We start from the raw sequence: 10,983 nt of genomic DNA, 5'->3' as shown, positions 1-10,983 counted from the left end.
CGATGCCGGCGGAAGAAAATTAAGAACGCACACAGTTCCGTAAACGAAACCAGGTAACCATCTGTATCTAAGCCCTGATGTGTACAGTCATTACGTTGTCTGTTCTTTAAACGAGTTGTTCTGTAGATATGGGCCGCAGCAGATCACCACACAGAGATAATGGAGGGGACAAAAAAACTGAAAAGAAGAAGAAACGGAGACGATCTTCCTCCTCTACCTCCTCCTCCTCATCATCGTCGTCTTCCTCCTCATCCAGCAGCAGGAGTCGCAGCAGATCGTCTAAGAAAGCCCCACGCAAGAGCCAAGGTTGTTTTATTTTATTGAAAGCAAACATAACAGAAACTGCTGTTTTCAAAAAAGTCTGTTAATCATCTGATCTGATCCTCATTCAGACGAGAAAACACACAAGAAGAAGCGAAGAAGTCGCTCCTCTTCCTCATCATCCACCTCTTCATCCTCGTCGTCTTCGTCTTCATCCAGCGGCGAGAAGTCAAAGAGGAAGAAGAGCAAAGCCAAGAAAAAGAAGCGAAAGAAGGAAAAGGCGAAGCTGAAGAAACAGAAGAAGAAGGAGGAGAAGAAGAAGCTGAAGAAGAAGAAGAAAAGAGAGGAGAAGAAGAAGAAGAAAGCAGAGATGCAGCTGCCCCCTAGTCAGGGACTCATAGAGAAACCTGCTCCATCTTACCTGGAGGTGTGGCAGAGCGATGAGGGGGCGGTGGAGCTGGGGCCAGGTGAGACATCACACAAGTCAATATGAAAATAAAATCTAAACTCATCCCACGATGAACGCGAAACAAGAAAGGACACTTAGTCCTCATCCATATGTTAATGTTGTTTATTCCAGTTCCTGGCTCTATCATCAGAAACAACAATATGATGATCAAAATATGATATGACGGGCTATAATTTCAGTATTACCAACTGACACAGAGCAGATTAAATAACTATCAAACTACTTGTTGCTAAAATGATTGAAAGAGTTATTTTAGCCGTGAACCAGTCGTTGCCCATGGGATTCAAAAACTGCTCACGCAACCCTGATATTAATCCTACGAACACTTTTTCACTCTGCCTGGTGCTCAGTAGAAACAATTTAATTTCTAATTGAATATGCTCTGCCTTCCTTTGCAGTCATGACCGATGAGCAGAAGGCCCGGCTCTCCACTAAGAGGCCTCTCACCAAAGAGGAGTACGAGGCGAGGCAGAGTGTGATCCGCAGGGTGGTGGACCCTGAAACGGGACGGACCAGGTAAGACAACATCCTATCATTTAAAAATCACAAGATGTGAATTTAAAGATACGAGTCACCTACAAGATTTGTGTTTGCTTTTCTGCTTCTTTTGTAGATTGGTGAGAGGAGAGGGCGAGATCATAGAGGAGATAGTCAGCCGAGAGAAACACAAGGAGATCAACAAGGTATAAAGAGAGGCGTCGGTGACTCTGTGTGACGTGCACACTGTTACTGCGTAGTTAACACTTGGTTTCATCCCACAGCAATCTACCAAGGGAGACGGCAACGCCTTTCAGAGAAAACTGGGGCTGAACAAGTAGAAGAAATCTCCCTCAATGCTCACAATCTGAGCAAAGCTTCACCACACTGACACAACCTTCTTGGAGAAGAGTTTGTCTGAAGCTGAATTGAACAGACTCTATTTTCTATCAAAGATCTGCCTTTGATTGAACTGTGTGACAGTGAAGGTATAAAATAACAGGGACGTGTCCTCTCTTATCTGCGACAGGTAAAAACCTTCTATGCTGATATGCTGAAGGAATTCAATGTGTTGAGGCTTGAACCTCCACCGTACAGTGTTTACACTGGTCGTTGATAAATGTGATATTTAGGAGTCATGCCTGCAAACATTCGGCTGGTTTCTTCATTCGATAACGGCCATGTTGCATAACGGCTATGCCAAAAAGAAACACAAAGCCGTTCATGTGTTCAGTACCTTTACGACTCATGTTGTTTCATTTCTGTTCTTTAAATAAACCTTTTTTTTTTTTTTTTTGTGGAGTAAAGCTTGTGCCAGCTTCGTATTACTGAATACTTTATTTTCTCGCGTAAAAACAATCAACAACAATTAATCTTCTCAAGGACGATGCGTGAGGAAAAAAAGGCCAAATTACTAAGTTGTTCTTTATATGTTCTTTATACACTGTACATAAAAACACAAGGGACTGGATAAAGTTATCCAAAACCTACAAGATACACACCCTGTACAGTTAAAATATTTTCCAAGTAAGATTTTTCCATTAATGATTTATATATATATATATATGTATATATGTATATATATACAGCCTATGTATGTTAACTGTTGATGAAACAGCTGTGGCGCCGGATTAACAGATGCCTAATGTTGGTTAATTACATCAAACAGGATTCTCCCTTGTATGTTTCCTTTGAAGGTAAAACAAACCAAAGCCTTTAAGGAAAATATGGCCTTTTCCCGTTTCCTCAAAGTGAAGTCGACACAAGCGGTCCATCCTTCCTCGTGTAGTCAGTCCGGGCTGTGAGCAGAGTTCGCTCTAGGACTTGAAACGCAACGGTCCGTGTAAGGCAGAAAAGGGAACTGTAAGGCCTCTGGTAATGTGTGTGTCAGAAGCAGAATCGAAGCGATTGTCTGCCCAGAGGTATCCAAACTTTACATTCTCTAGATTTTTAATGTCTAGGCTGTTCAGATCAGGGAACGTGGTTCAGTAGGTCCAGCGTTGCTTGTCCTTCTCTTTTCTAATCACTCCCCGTGCACAAACAGCCGTTCTTTAACCAGCAGCTTTTTTTTTTTTTTAAGAGTTATGGCTTCAAGCCGAATCTTGACAAGATCAAAATGCAGAGGGACGCTCAAACAGTATTATTATTTACACCACATTTCACCAGGAGGAACAGTCATGACTGAGAGGCCACGGGTACCTTTGAACTAGGACGTCGAATTATGCGGTCTACCCACAATGAAATGTGCAGTGGACAAAATATAAGAACCACATCTCAACACGACACAACAGCACCACGATCTGGAGCCTCCAAAAGGGACCACCGAGTCCCGGCAGGAAGTTATATTCTTAATGAAGGTCAGTTTTACTGCAGAGATGTTGCATTGAACAGCTTTAATTTTAGCTGAAGGTACCTAGAAATCTGGCAGCTTTAGTTAAATGTTAAGTAGGTTCGTCTGGAAACATCACAACAAAAAGTCTGAGGGTGTCTTTCCTCAGGAGGAGACTGACTGTAGCATCCCACGTCAGGTCAGTGGCACTTTATTTTGAGAAATCTCTGCTTTGTAAAAAAAAAAAAAAGGAACCTGTGCACTTGGATTGCGCCACCCCCCCTCCACCCACCCCCCCCCCCCCCCCCTCCAATTTGACGTCCGCAGAAAGTGTTCGACTGATTGTCAATGCACTGTGACGTTTCCCCAACAGTCCGTTTGATCAGGTGGTGCACTTACGTAATATTGCACATTTCCCTTTACATTTGAGCCCATATTGGTCCATCGCAGTCAGTTCTGTGCACGCCTACTAGAGGGTCAAAGAAACTTAATTTGAATCAGTACATCACAAAAAAATTTTTTTTTTTACCGCTTTCAGAAATGAATGGCCGACAGCATAAAGTACGTCTTAGCTCCGTGTTCCTACTCTTGACAGCATATTGTACAGAAATTTACAATTTGCACAATTTTTCTTCCTCGAAAGCAGAACTGAGAAAGACGACTTAACCTAAGTAGGATTATCTATGAGCACATTCAACGCCTCATGTACAGCTTTGGGATCGCCAGAGAGAATTTCCGTGTCCCGAATTTCCAAAAGAGTTAATCACAAACATACAATAAATGACACGAGATATCAGTTCTGTTGGTGCGACTCTGGTGATCTGTGAGATAAAATAATAAAAATACAATACTGTGCCAGGCAAAGACCTCTGAGGTTTGGCTGCAGAAACTGAAGTTTGAAGAAAATACAGAAAAACAGAGCTAAAGTAATCTTAAAACACAGTTTGTTCACAAAATCAATACATTTTAAAATGTCTAGAATCTTAAATAACAATAATTATAATCATCATCATCGTCAACAACCAATAAAGTATATCCTGAATGAGTTGGTGTTTACCCCCAGAGTAAAGAAGACACTTGAAACTGGTCTTCCGTGGACCAGATACCAGATCTGCATTGTAATGTTCACAATTATGTACAAGCCTTGTTCAGGCGTTCAACTACATACTTACACTTTCTATTCCGTTTTTACACAGGCGACACGGGTCGTTCAGCATATTTAATCCTAAAATGCTTACTTTGGCACATTAATCATACAGGAGTAGGACCTTTCCCTCTAGCCGAGCGATTCGCTATTTATTCAGGAGGGTACAGCAGCATCAGTACGGTGTGATGTGGTGAAATACTAGAAAAATGCTAGGAAACAGTTTCAGCTGCAACTGTAGTTAAAGGGTAACTTCGCAGTTTGCTTCTTGTGATACTTGGATGACTCATTTGTGTGTCGGGGCCGACGAGAAAACAACTGGACTGTTTGATTTAACCACGTTCAGTCCATGGCGTCTGTGAGGTTGACGCAACGACTAGTGGCTCTTGATCAGATCGTCACAAGTTAAAATGGTAAATTATTGTAAAAAGACTTGACTATTCAACTCTGCTCTCAGACCAGAAGTCACCTGATTATCACATGAAACTGATTTAAAACTACTATACACAAAGTTGGGCTCTGCAGTAATTGTTGTGCTTGCGTTGGCCACGTCAGTCAGTGACAGTGCGTTATCAGCGCGGAGCCGATACGAGTTGCCTGTTCACTACTTTGTGTCGTTTACTACAGAATACAGCCGTGGTCGCGCCTTCGCATGTAACTACCTCCATTTTTAAAAGCCTGGAGAAAAAGTGACCTTGTATACAAGACTGATAAATATTTATTTAACAGTAGAAACCCTCCGGATCCCTACAATATTAGCTATATCTGGCATGTCCCTGTTTCAGGAGGATGCTTCTTGAAATGCCTGTTTTGAGTAATAATGAATATAGCCTCTGTTCATAAATATATATATGTGTGTGTGTGTGTGTTGGATGTGTCTGGTGTTCATTTCATAAAGAGTGGTTTGTAGCACCTGATTTTCACTGTGGTATTTACTCATCTGGTGCAAGCCAACTGTTCCTCTTTGTGTCAGTACAAATAAGTCCAGTGTCCTAAAGCGTACGCTCACATCGTCTCTGATCTCACTTTGGGCTGAAAACCCCCGGTTCCAGCTTGGTGCTGCTGCTGCGGCCCCAGCAGCTGGCCGTGATGCTCATGCTGCGCTGGGTCGCTCCCTGGGTGTGGCTCTGAGTGCGCTCCAGCCGCTCTCGCTCCAGGCGCTCGCTGTCCGACTGGCTCTGCGTGCGCTCCGGCCTGTTGTGAATGTTGCCCGTCGGGGAGCTGGGGGCCGGCTGCGAGGAGATGGTGCGCAACAGGTGGTTCCTCTTTCTCAGGAAGTCGCTGTTCGCGCCCAGGCCGAAGCTGCCTTTGCGCAGCACCATGCGTGCGCTGCTGGACTTGGCCGGCCGAGAGCGATGGTTGTACTCCAGCTGGGACAAGTGAGCCGCGTATCCTTCTGTGATGAACTGTTGGCAGGTATAAATAAGTGTCAGTGTATCTGACGTGTAGTACACTGCAAAAAACAGCATTACTAGAAGGAAGCATAATATTCTTATATTCAATCAAATCATCTTGTATTAAGAAATATATAATGAGTTAAGCTTTTTTTGCTTCACAAAAATTCTTAAAATAAGCATAAAGTTCTTGTCTCTAAACAAAATATTCTTCTTGCTTTCTTGAAATTTTTGCAGTGTTATGAATTATTCACATAAAAAGCACCATATTTTTCCAAGTTGTGCCAAAAAAATAACCAAATGATACCTGGCACTGGTGCTGCATCTTCTTAGAGGGTCTGCCAACGATGTATATCTGTGAAGGAGGGAGGCCTATGGCGGTGTAGACTGAGATGTCTTTAGTTGACCCATAGCCGGCGAAAATCTTCATGTGAGCCTGGAATAAGTCAAATCAATGAGAGACATGTTGTGCACCGGCCTTTAAAAAGATAAATATGTTTCACATTCGTTGTTGTTTTCGTCCCCTACAGCTCAGCCTCACCTCTGCCAGGGTCTTGAGGAAGTTGGCCTTGTGTCTGAGCGGGTCGTGGACCAGACCATCGCAGAAGGACACGATGCCATGAGGGAAGTTGTGCTGAGACAACCAGGCCACCACCCGCTGCTTCTGCATATCTGGACGTCCAGTCACGTAGATGATCAGATAGCCTAAATCCTGCCAGTGTCTGCAACAGAGTAGGCAAGACATGAATAACACATGAGTATTAGTCATTTCTGAAAGAAAGAAATCCTAGAAAAGAGGGAGAGGGAGAGCATTTAAGCACCTGACAACGTCCACAGCTCCTGCCCGAACCTTTGGATCGCTGCCCATGATTGACACACTGGCAGCGAATGAACCATCTATGCTGAACACCACAAACTCTGTGCCGCGTGGGATCACTGTCAGGTAGCTGTCTGCAAACGTGTGGTCACCCCTGAGGAATCAAACAGAGAAAAAAGAAGTCGAATAATTAATCACACAAAGTCAGGCTCAATGGTAGTTTTTGGTGTTGTCCCAAGATGATCTCACCTTACAACCATTTTAACCGGGTAGACTCCAATGCCCAGACGCCTGTCGTCTGGGATGACAAAAGAGACGCGGCCGCTGCTGTTAGTCACCTCTGTGTTGTAGTACACCCATTCTCCCGATGGAGGCTGGGTCATGATGTGGAGGTCCACCTGTGCAGGATTAAAAGAAAAAAAAATAATTCAAAATGAGCACAAACACAAATGGTACAAGGAGCGCTAACATCATGAGTTAAGTGAGATAATAAGCTGATGTTAAGTGTGTTTACCTTCTCCCCGGCCAAAGTGACCATGTCGAGAGGGCCGTACATGAAGCGACCTGTCACAACCTGCTGGCTGTCTTCGGTGAACACGGCATCGTTCACCCGGTGGTTCGCCGTCACATTCTGTCAAATGAGAGAAAGAAAGAATTGTTTTTGAGTTAGTGGTGCTCGGCCTTTTCTTTTTTTTTTGTCGAAACTCGAGCCAGACCATTGGAATTAGATGAAATTTATTTCACAGGTCTGATACCCACCCTGATCTTGACGTGAGTCCTCTTGCGCAGCCACTTTTCTCGAGGCTTAGAGGGGGTGAACTCAGACACTTCTTTCCCATCAAGCTCCAGAATACTCGAGTTTTCGTGCCTCATGACCTACGGAGGACACTCCAGTGATTCATTCAGAATATTTGAAGAGCCTTCAAGTCTGCAGGTTACATATTAACAGGCCACACACAATGAACGGCAGGTGCTGTTTGCTCACCTGCCTCAGGAGAAAAGACACAACATCGGTGGACTCCCAGTACGACGCGTGGAAGAGGTGTGGCAAAGCCACCGTCGGGAAAGCAGTCAGAGCATCGGGGCAGTACAGGGCAAAGTCCAGGCGCTTTGTGCCCCACCAACGCGCTGCAACTGCGATGGGAATGGAGTGAATAGGGTGCAGAGGAGTAATATGAAGCTGTAAGAGTCACTGTGAGTCATGTGATGCCACTCAAAGGCGTTAGACCCCTGAAGCTAAAGCAAAAAGTTGATTCAAGTCTTCAACAACAATCTTCACCAATCCCAGCAGTTCTTCAGCTAAAGGAGGGAAAGGGAGGGAGCTTGCATTTGTTATTGTCAGGAAAATCAAGCGCTGAATTCAGGCAGGAAAAGAAGGTAGTTAGAGCTGATATTTGATCATTTGAGCTGAAGATGGTTATTTGCGTTAGTGTGTGCGTGAAGAGGTCATGGATTTGGAAACCCGGGGGAAAGATCTAGATTTATACACCACTCCTCATCAGTGCAAGTGATCAAATTTGAAATTCAAGAAGAGGGAATGAAAAAGAGGCTTTCTTGAAGAGTTGAGTGTCTGGATTTTGACACAGTATAGAGCAGCATAGAGACCTCATTGTCATTTTAGTAGTTCCCCTCCCTCAGAAAAATACCTTGGTCCACTTCAGCCTGGGAGTCCAGTGAGACCAGATCACATATAGCAAAGTCCAGCCCCGCTGACGGGCAGTTCTCGTACTGGCCAGTGGGACTGTAACCTTCACTGGAGTCTGTCTCCAGATCCAGGTCTTCCACTAGATCTCCATCAGGAAATCCTGGGCCCTGGCCAGCCTCTGCTTTCTTAGCGTACTTAGGAGGATTTTTCGGGAAGAATTTGTTTTGTGACGATAGGGCAAGTTGGGACAAAAGACTGAACTTTCTGGACTGGTTACCCTGGCAAGATTTGGCTAAGGGGGAAAACAAAGAGAAAGAAAGCACATGATAAAATGGATGAATATGCATACGAGACAAGGTTATGACAGTTTACATGGAGCGGTGAATGTCTGAGCTGAAAAACAAATGTTAGTAATGCAATTGGTCAGTGCGATGCCGCTGAAGATCTTCTGATGCTCTGCGGGAGCAGAAATATACATATATATTAATTAGATTATGTGCGTTTCGTCGGGGTGGCACTGAAAGTGGAAAAACAGCAGCGTTAAGAAAAGCATGGTGACAAAAAATGTTCTCTGCAAACCGAAGTGAAAGAGTGAAGGGGAGAAGGGACGTTGGAGGACAATCAAACAAAGAGGGAAGAAGATTCCTTTAATCTCTGCAAACACTGTTAATAGGGAGAGGACAATGCAGGAATGCAGTCTGAGGGAGGCAGGTGTCTACATGCATCTCAACATTAGATAAATGCAGCACTCATTGCATTTACATTTAGACAGTGGGTAAGAGTAAGACAGACAGTGGATAGTGGCACTAAGCTTGCTCTTCCTCGGGACTCTGATCTCATAAGAGTTTCGACAGGAAATGGACCTTTCTCGAGTGTCCCTACAGTAGAGGTGTTAGGTCTGACAAAGCAGAAGTAGCAAAAGGAGCAGGGTTTTCTTGTGTACCTGGCTGACTAGAATGCTTCATCTGGAGTGGAGGCTGTGTGTAGAGTCTGAGTGACGGGGTTTGAGAGAAAGAGAAGAGGATGTCGGAGTCGTTTAATAGAGAAACTAGGTGGGTAAATAAGAGAAAAGTTGGCCTGAAAGCAAGAGAAAAGTGGGAGAACGACCGGAGCATTGTTTGTGTGAGTGGAGAAAGAGAGACTGGTTGATACTGAGAGCACTTACTGTTGGCTATGTTGGTGGCAGTGTAACTGTCTGCCATTCCTGAGACCTGGCTCGCAATGCTGACCTCACTGGCCCTCCGCTGGCCCCGGGAGAGGGGCCCCGTTACGGGGGATGAGGGGTACGAACTGTCCATGAAGACACCACCATGAGACTGAACAACATCCGCTATTGAGCCCAAACAAGGAGATCCCATTAGACAGAGACACAGGTAAGGGGTACTCACAGTGATGGGGAGGGGGAGGGGGGTATGTGGGTTAGAGGCGGCAGGAGAGAAATGTGACAGCAGGCACCATGGTGTCAGAGGACAAGCCAGCCACATGGTGGCCAAGGTCAGATTTCTTTAACCGACCAACATATGAACACATAAAACACTTAGTGAAGGTAAAAATCACAAATGTCCACACCTGTTACGGTATTTCCCGTGAGTCAGTATCTCACACTGAGGTGATTTTTTATCAAATAGCAGAGAAATATCATGTAAAAGTCATTTGGCTTGATAATGAAATAGTGCTGGAGCTCTTTATAAATTACATGACTCCTGATCACCAAGGAGAAACATAGATCACAGTGTATTCAGGATGTAAAGAAAGCACTCCATGTCCACTGCACAGACACAACATCACAAGAAGCACAATGTTCACAAAAACCTTTATCTCAAATTCACTCACTGGTGACATCGCTAATCTGCTTCAAAACCACAGCACAAACACAAATGCATGTGTGCATCCTTCAAACACGAAACACGAGTACGCAACAGCACACGAAAATCTGGGACACAAGCGATGCTGAGCAGATCTTTAAGTATTCCCAGTACAAATTATCTAAATGAAGCAATTTAGGGCGACCATAAGACGCTTTGAAAGTCTTTGTCTGCAGAAAAAATGATTTCGGTTTTTGACTTTCACTTTTGAAACAACTGCGACTGAAGTACTGTGAGAAAGATTAAAAATCTGAGCATCTCCGACACGACAGCGAGAAGGACAAACGGACAAAAGACAGACAGACAGAACGAGGGTCAGGACGGATGTAGGTGAATGGGAGAGGCTACACACACTCCATAGTGGCGGGTGTGGCTTTGAGGAAGCCCTCCTGCCAGTTTAGCACAGGCACAGGGATGCAGGTCTCACTGATGGTCTCCTGACAGCGAAGGGACAGGGGGGGCCCGCTGTCAAGTAGCAGCTGAGTGTTGCTCTGGACTGTCTCCACTACAGAGGGGAGGGGGGTGGAGGGACAGATGGGGCAGAAGTCAGGGGTGGTTTTAGAAGAAGAAGAAGAGCACCGGGCGCGCAGATATGGGGAAAGGAGGCCAGGAGAGGAGAGAGGAAAGAAGACAAGGAAGACACAAAAACATATGAAGCAAGAACAACTGAACATGAGACAAGAAAGAGTCAAGCCCTTAGTGGAGCCCACTTCTTTTGGACCACGACTGTTCCACTGGTTATATTCTACCACCCTGCTCTAAGACTGGAAATGGGCTGTCATCTGCAAATATTAAAATCTCTCATACTTTCTTGTTTTAATAATGGACTTGAATTGCTTTTTAAAACTCTGCTACTACTGAAAACATGAATTAGTAACAGAAAAAAAGGCCTAGTGATAGTTTTCCTGATGATGAGATCAACATGTGTAAGGTCTTAATTCTTCTGCAGCCTATCAACCTGAAGCACACTTTAATAAAACCCCGCATCCTGAAGAAGTACGGGAAGATACGTGCTGTATTTTGACTAAATAAAGCAAATTTGCTCTGCTTTTTCTTTGAGGACCGTAGAGGGATGTTTGCATG

The 10,983-nt window shown here is 44.5% G+C and overlaps 2 protein-coding genes across 13 annotated transcripts in view; one reads left to right on the top strand and one right to left on the bottom strand.

Moving 5' to 3' along the window:
- Positions 1-6: 6 nt before the first annotated feature.
- On the top strand, positions 7-2,013 carry arl6ip4 (ADP-ribosylation factor-like 6 interacting protein 4). 2 transcript variants are annotated; one of them, XM_047591977.1, is made up of 6 exons: positions 7-53; positions 127-306; positions 393-728; positions 1,129-1,246; positions 1,344-1,413; positions 1,492-2,013. In XM_047591977.1, exons 2-6 carry the CDS (start codon positions 129-131, stop codon positions 1,546-1,548), a joined length of 759 nt encoding a protein of 252 aa, XP_047447933.1. In that variant the 5' UTR covers positions 7-53; positions 127-128; the 3' UTR covers positions 1,549-2,013. The 2 variants fall into 2 exon arrangements, with proteins under 2 accessions (XP_047447933.1, XP_047447932.1); XM_047591976.1 differs by having other exon boundaries at positions 8-306.
- Positions 2,014-3,536: 1,523 nt separating this feature from the next.
- Positions 3,537-10,983, bottom strand: part of LOC125012121 (membrane-associated phosphatidylinositol transfer protein 2-like) — a 36,695-nt gene continuing 29,248 nt past the window's right edge. For 5 of the 11 annotated variants that reach the window (XM_047591837.1, XM_047591841.1, XM_047591840.1 and 2 more), the window contains 11 exons: positions 10,253-10,405; positions 9,201-9,365; positions 8,037-8,327; positions 7,376-7,524; positions 7,150-7,266; positions 6,905-7,021; positions 6,640-6,788; positions 6,395-6,544; positions 6,115-6,295; positions 5,881-6,009; positions 3,537-5,585 (listed from right to left, as the gene is read on the bottom strand). In XM_047591837.1, the coding sequence (XP_047447793.1) occupies positions 5,202-5,585; positions 5,881-6,009; positions 6,115-6,295; positions 6,395-6,544; positions 6,640-6,788; positions 6,905-7,021; positions 7,150-7,266; positions 7,376-7,524; positions 8,037-8,327; positions 9,201-9,365; positions 10,253-10,405 (1,985 nt within the window). In that variant the 3' untranslated portion in view covers positions 3,537-5,201. The remainder of the gene's footprint in view (positions 5,586-5,880; positions 6,010-6,114; positions 6,296-6,394; positions 6,545-6,639; positions 6,789-6,904; positions 7,022-7,149; positions 7,267-7,375; positions 7,525-8,036; positions 8,328-9,200; positions 9,366-10,252; positions 10,406-10,983) is intronic. The other 6 variants (XM_047591844.1, XM_047591847.1, XM_047591845.1 and 3 more) reach the window with 4 other exon arrangements.

This window comes from Mugil cephalus, chromosome 8, assembly GCF_022458985.1.
Source record: "Mugil cephalus isolate CIBA_MC_2020 chromosome 8, CIBA_Mcephalus_1.1, whole genome shotgun sequence".
Classification (NCBI taxonomy): domain Eukaryota; kingdom Metazoa; phylum Chordata; class Actinopteri; order Mugiliformes; family Mugilidae; genus Mugil; species Mugil cephalus.
Note: the sequence above shows the minus strand (reverse complement) of the source record. Positions and strands in the feature narration are given on the sequence as shown.

Bases quoted from the DNA above. Each gene is read 5' to 3' on its own strand.
- arl6ip4 (XM_047591977.1), top strand. From the start codon at position 129: ATGGGCCGCAGCAGATCACCACACAGAGATAATGGAGGGGACAAAAAA. The intron at 307-392 runs GTTGTTTTATTT...ATCCTCATTCAG, and splicing joins AGCCCCACGCAAGAGCCAAG to ACGAGAAAACACACAAGAAG. The intron at 1,414-1,491 runs GTATAAAGAGAG...TTCATCCCACAG, and splicing joins AACACAAGGAGATCAACAAG to CAATCTACCAAGGGAGACGG.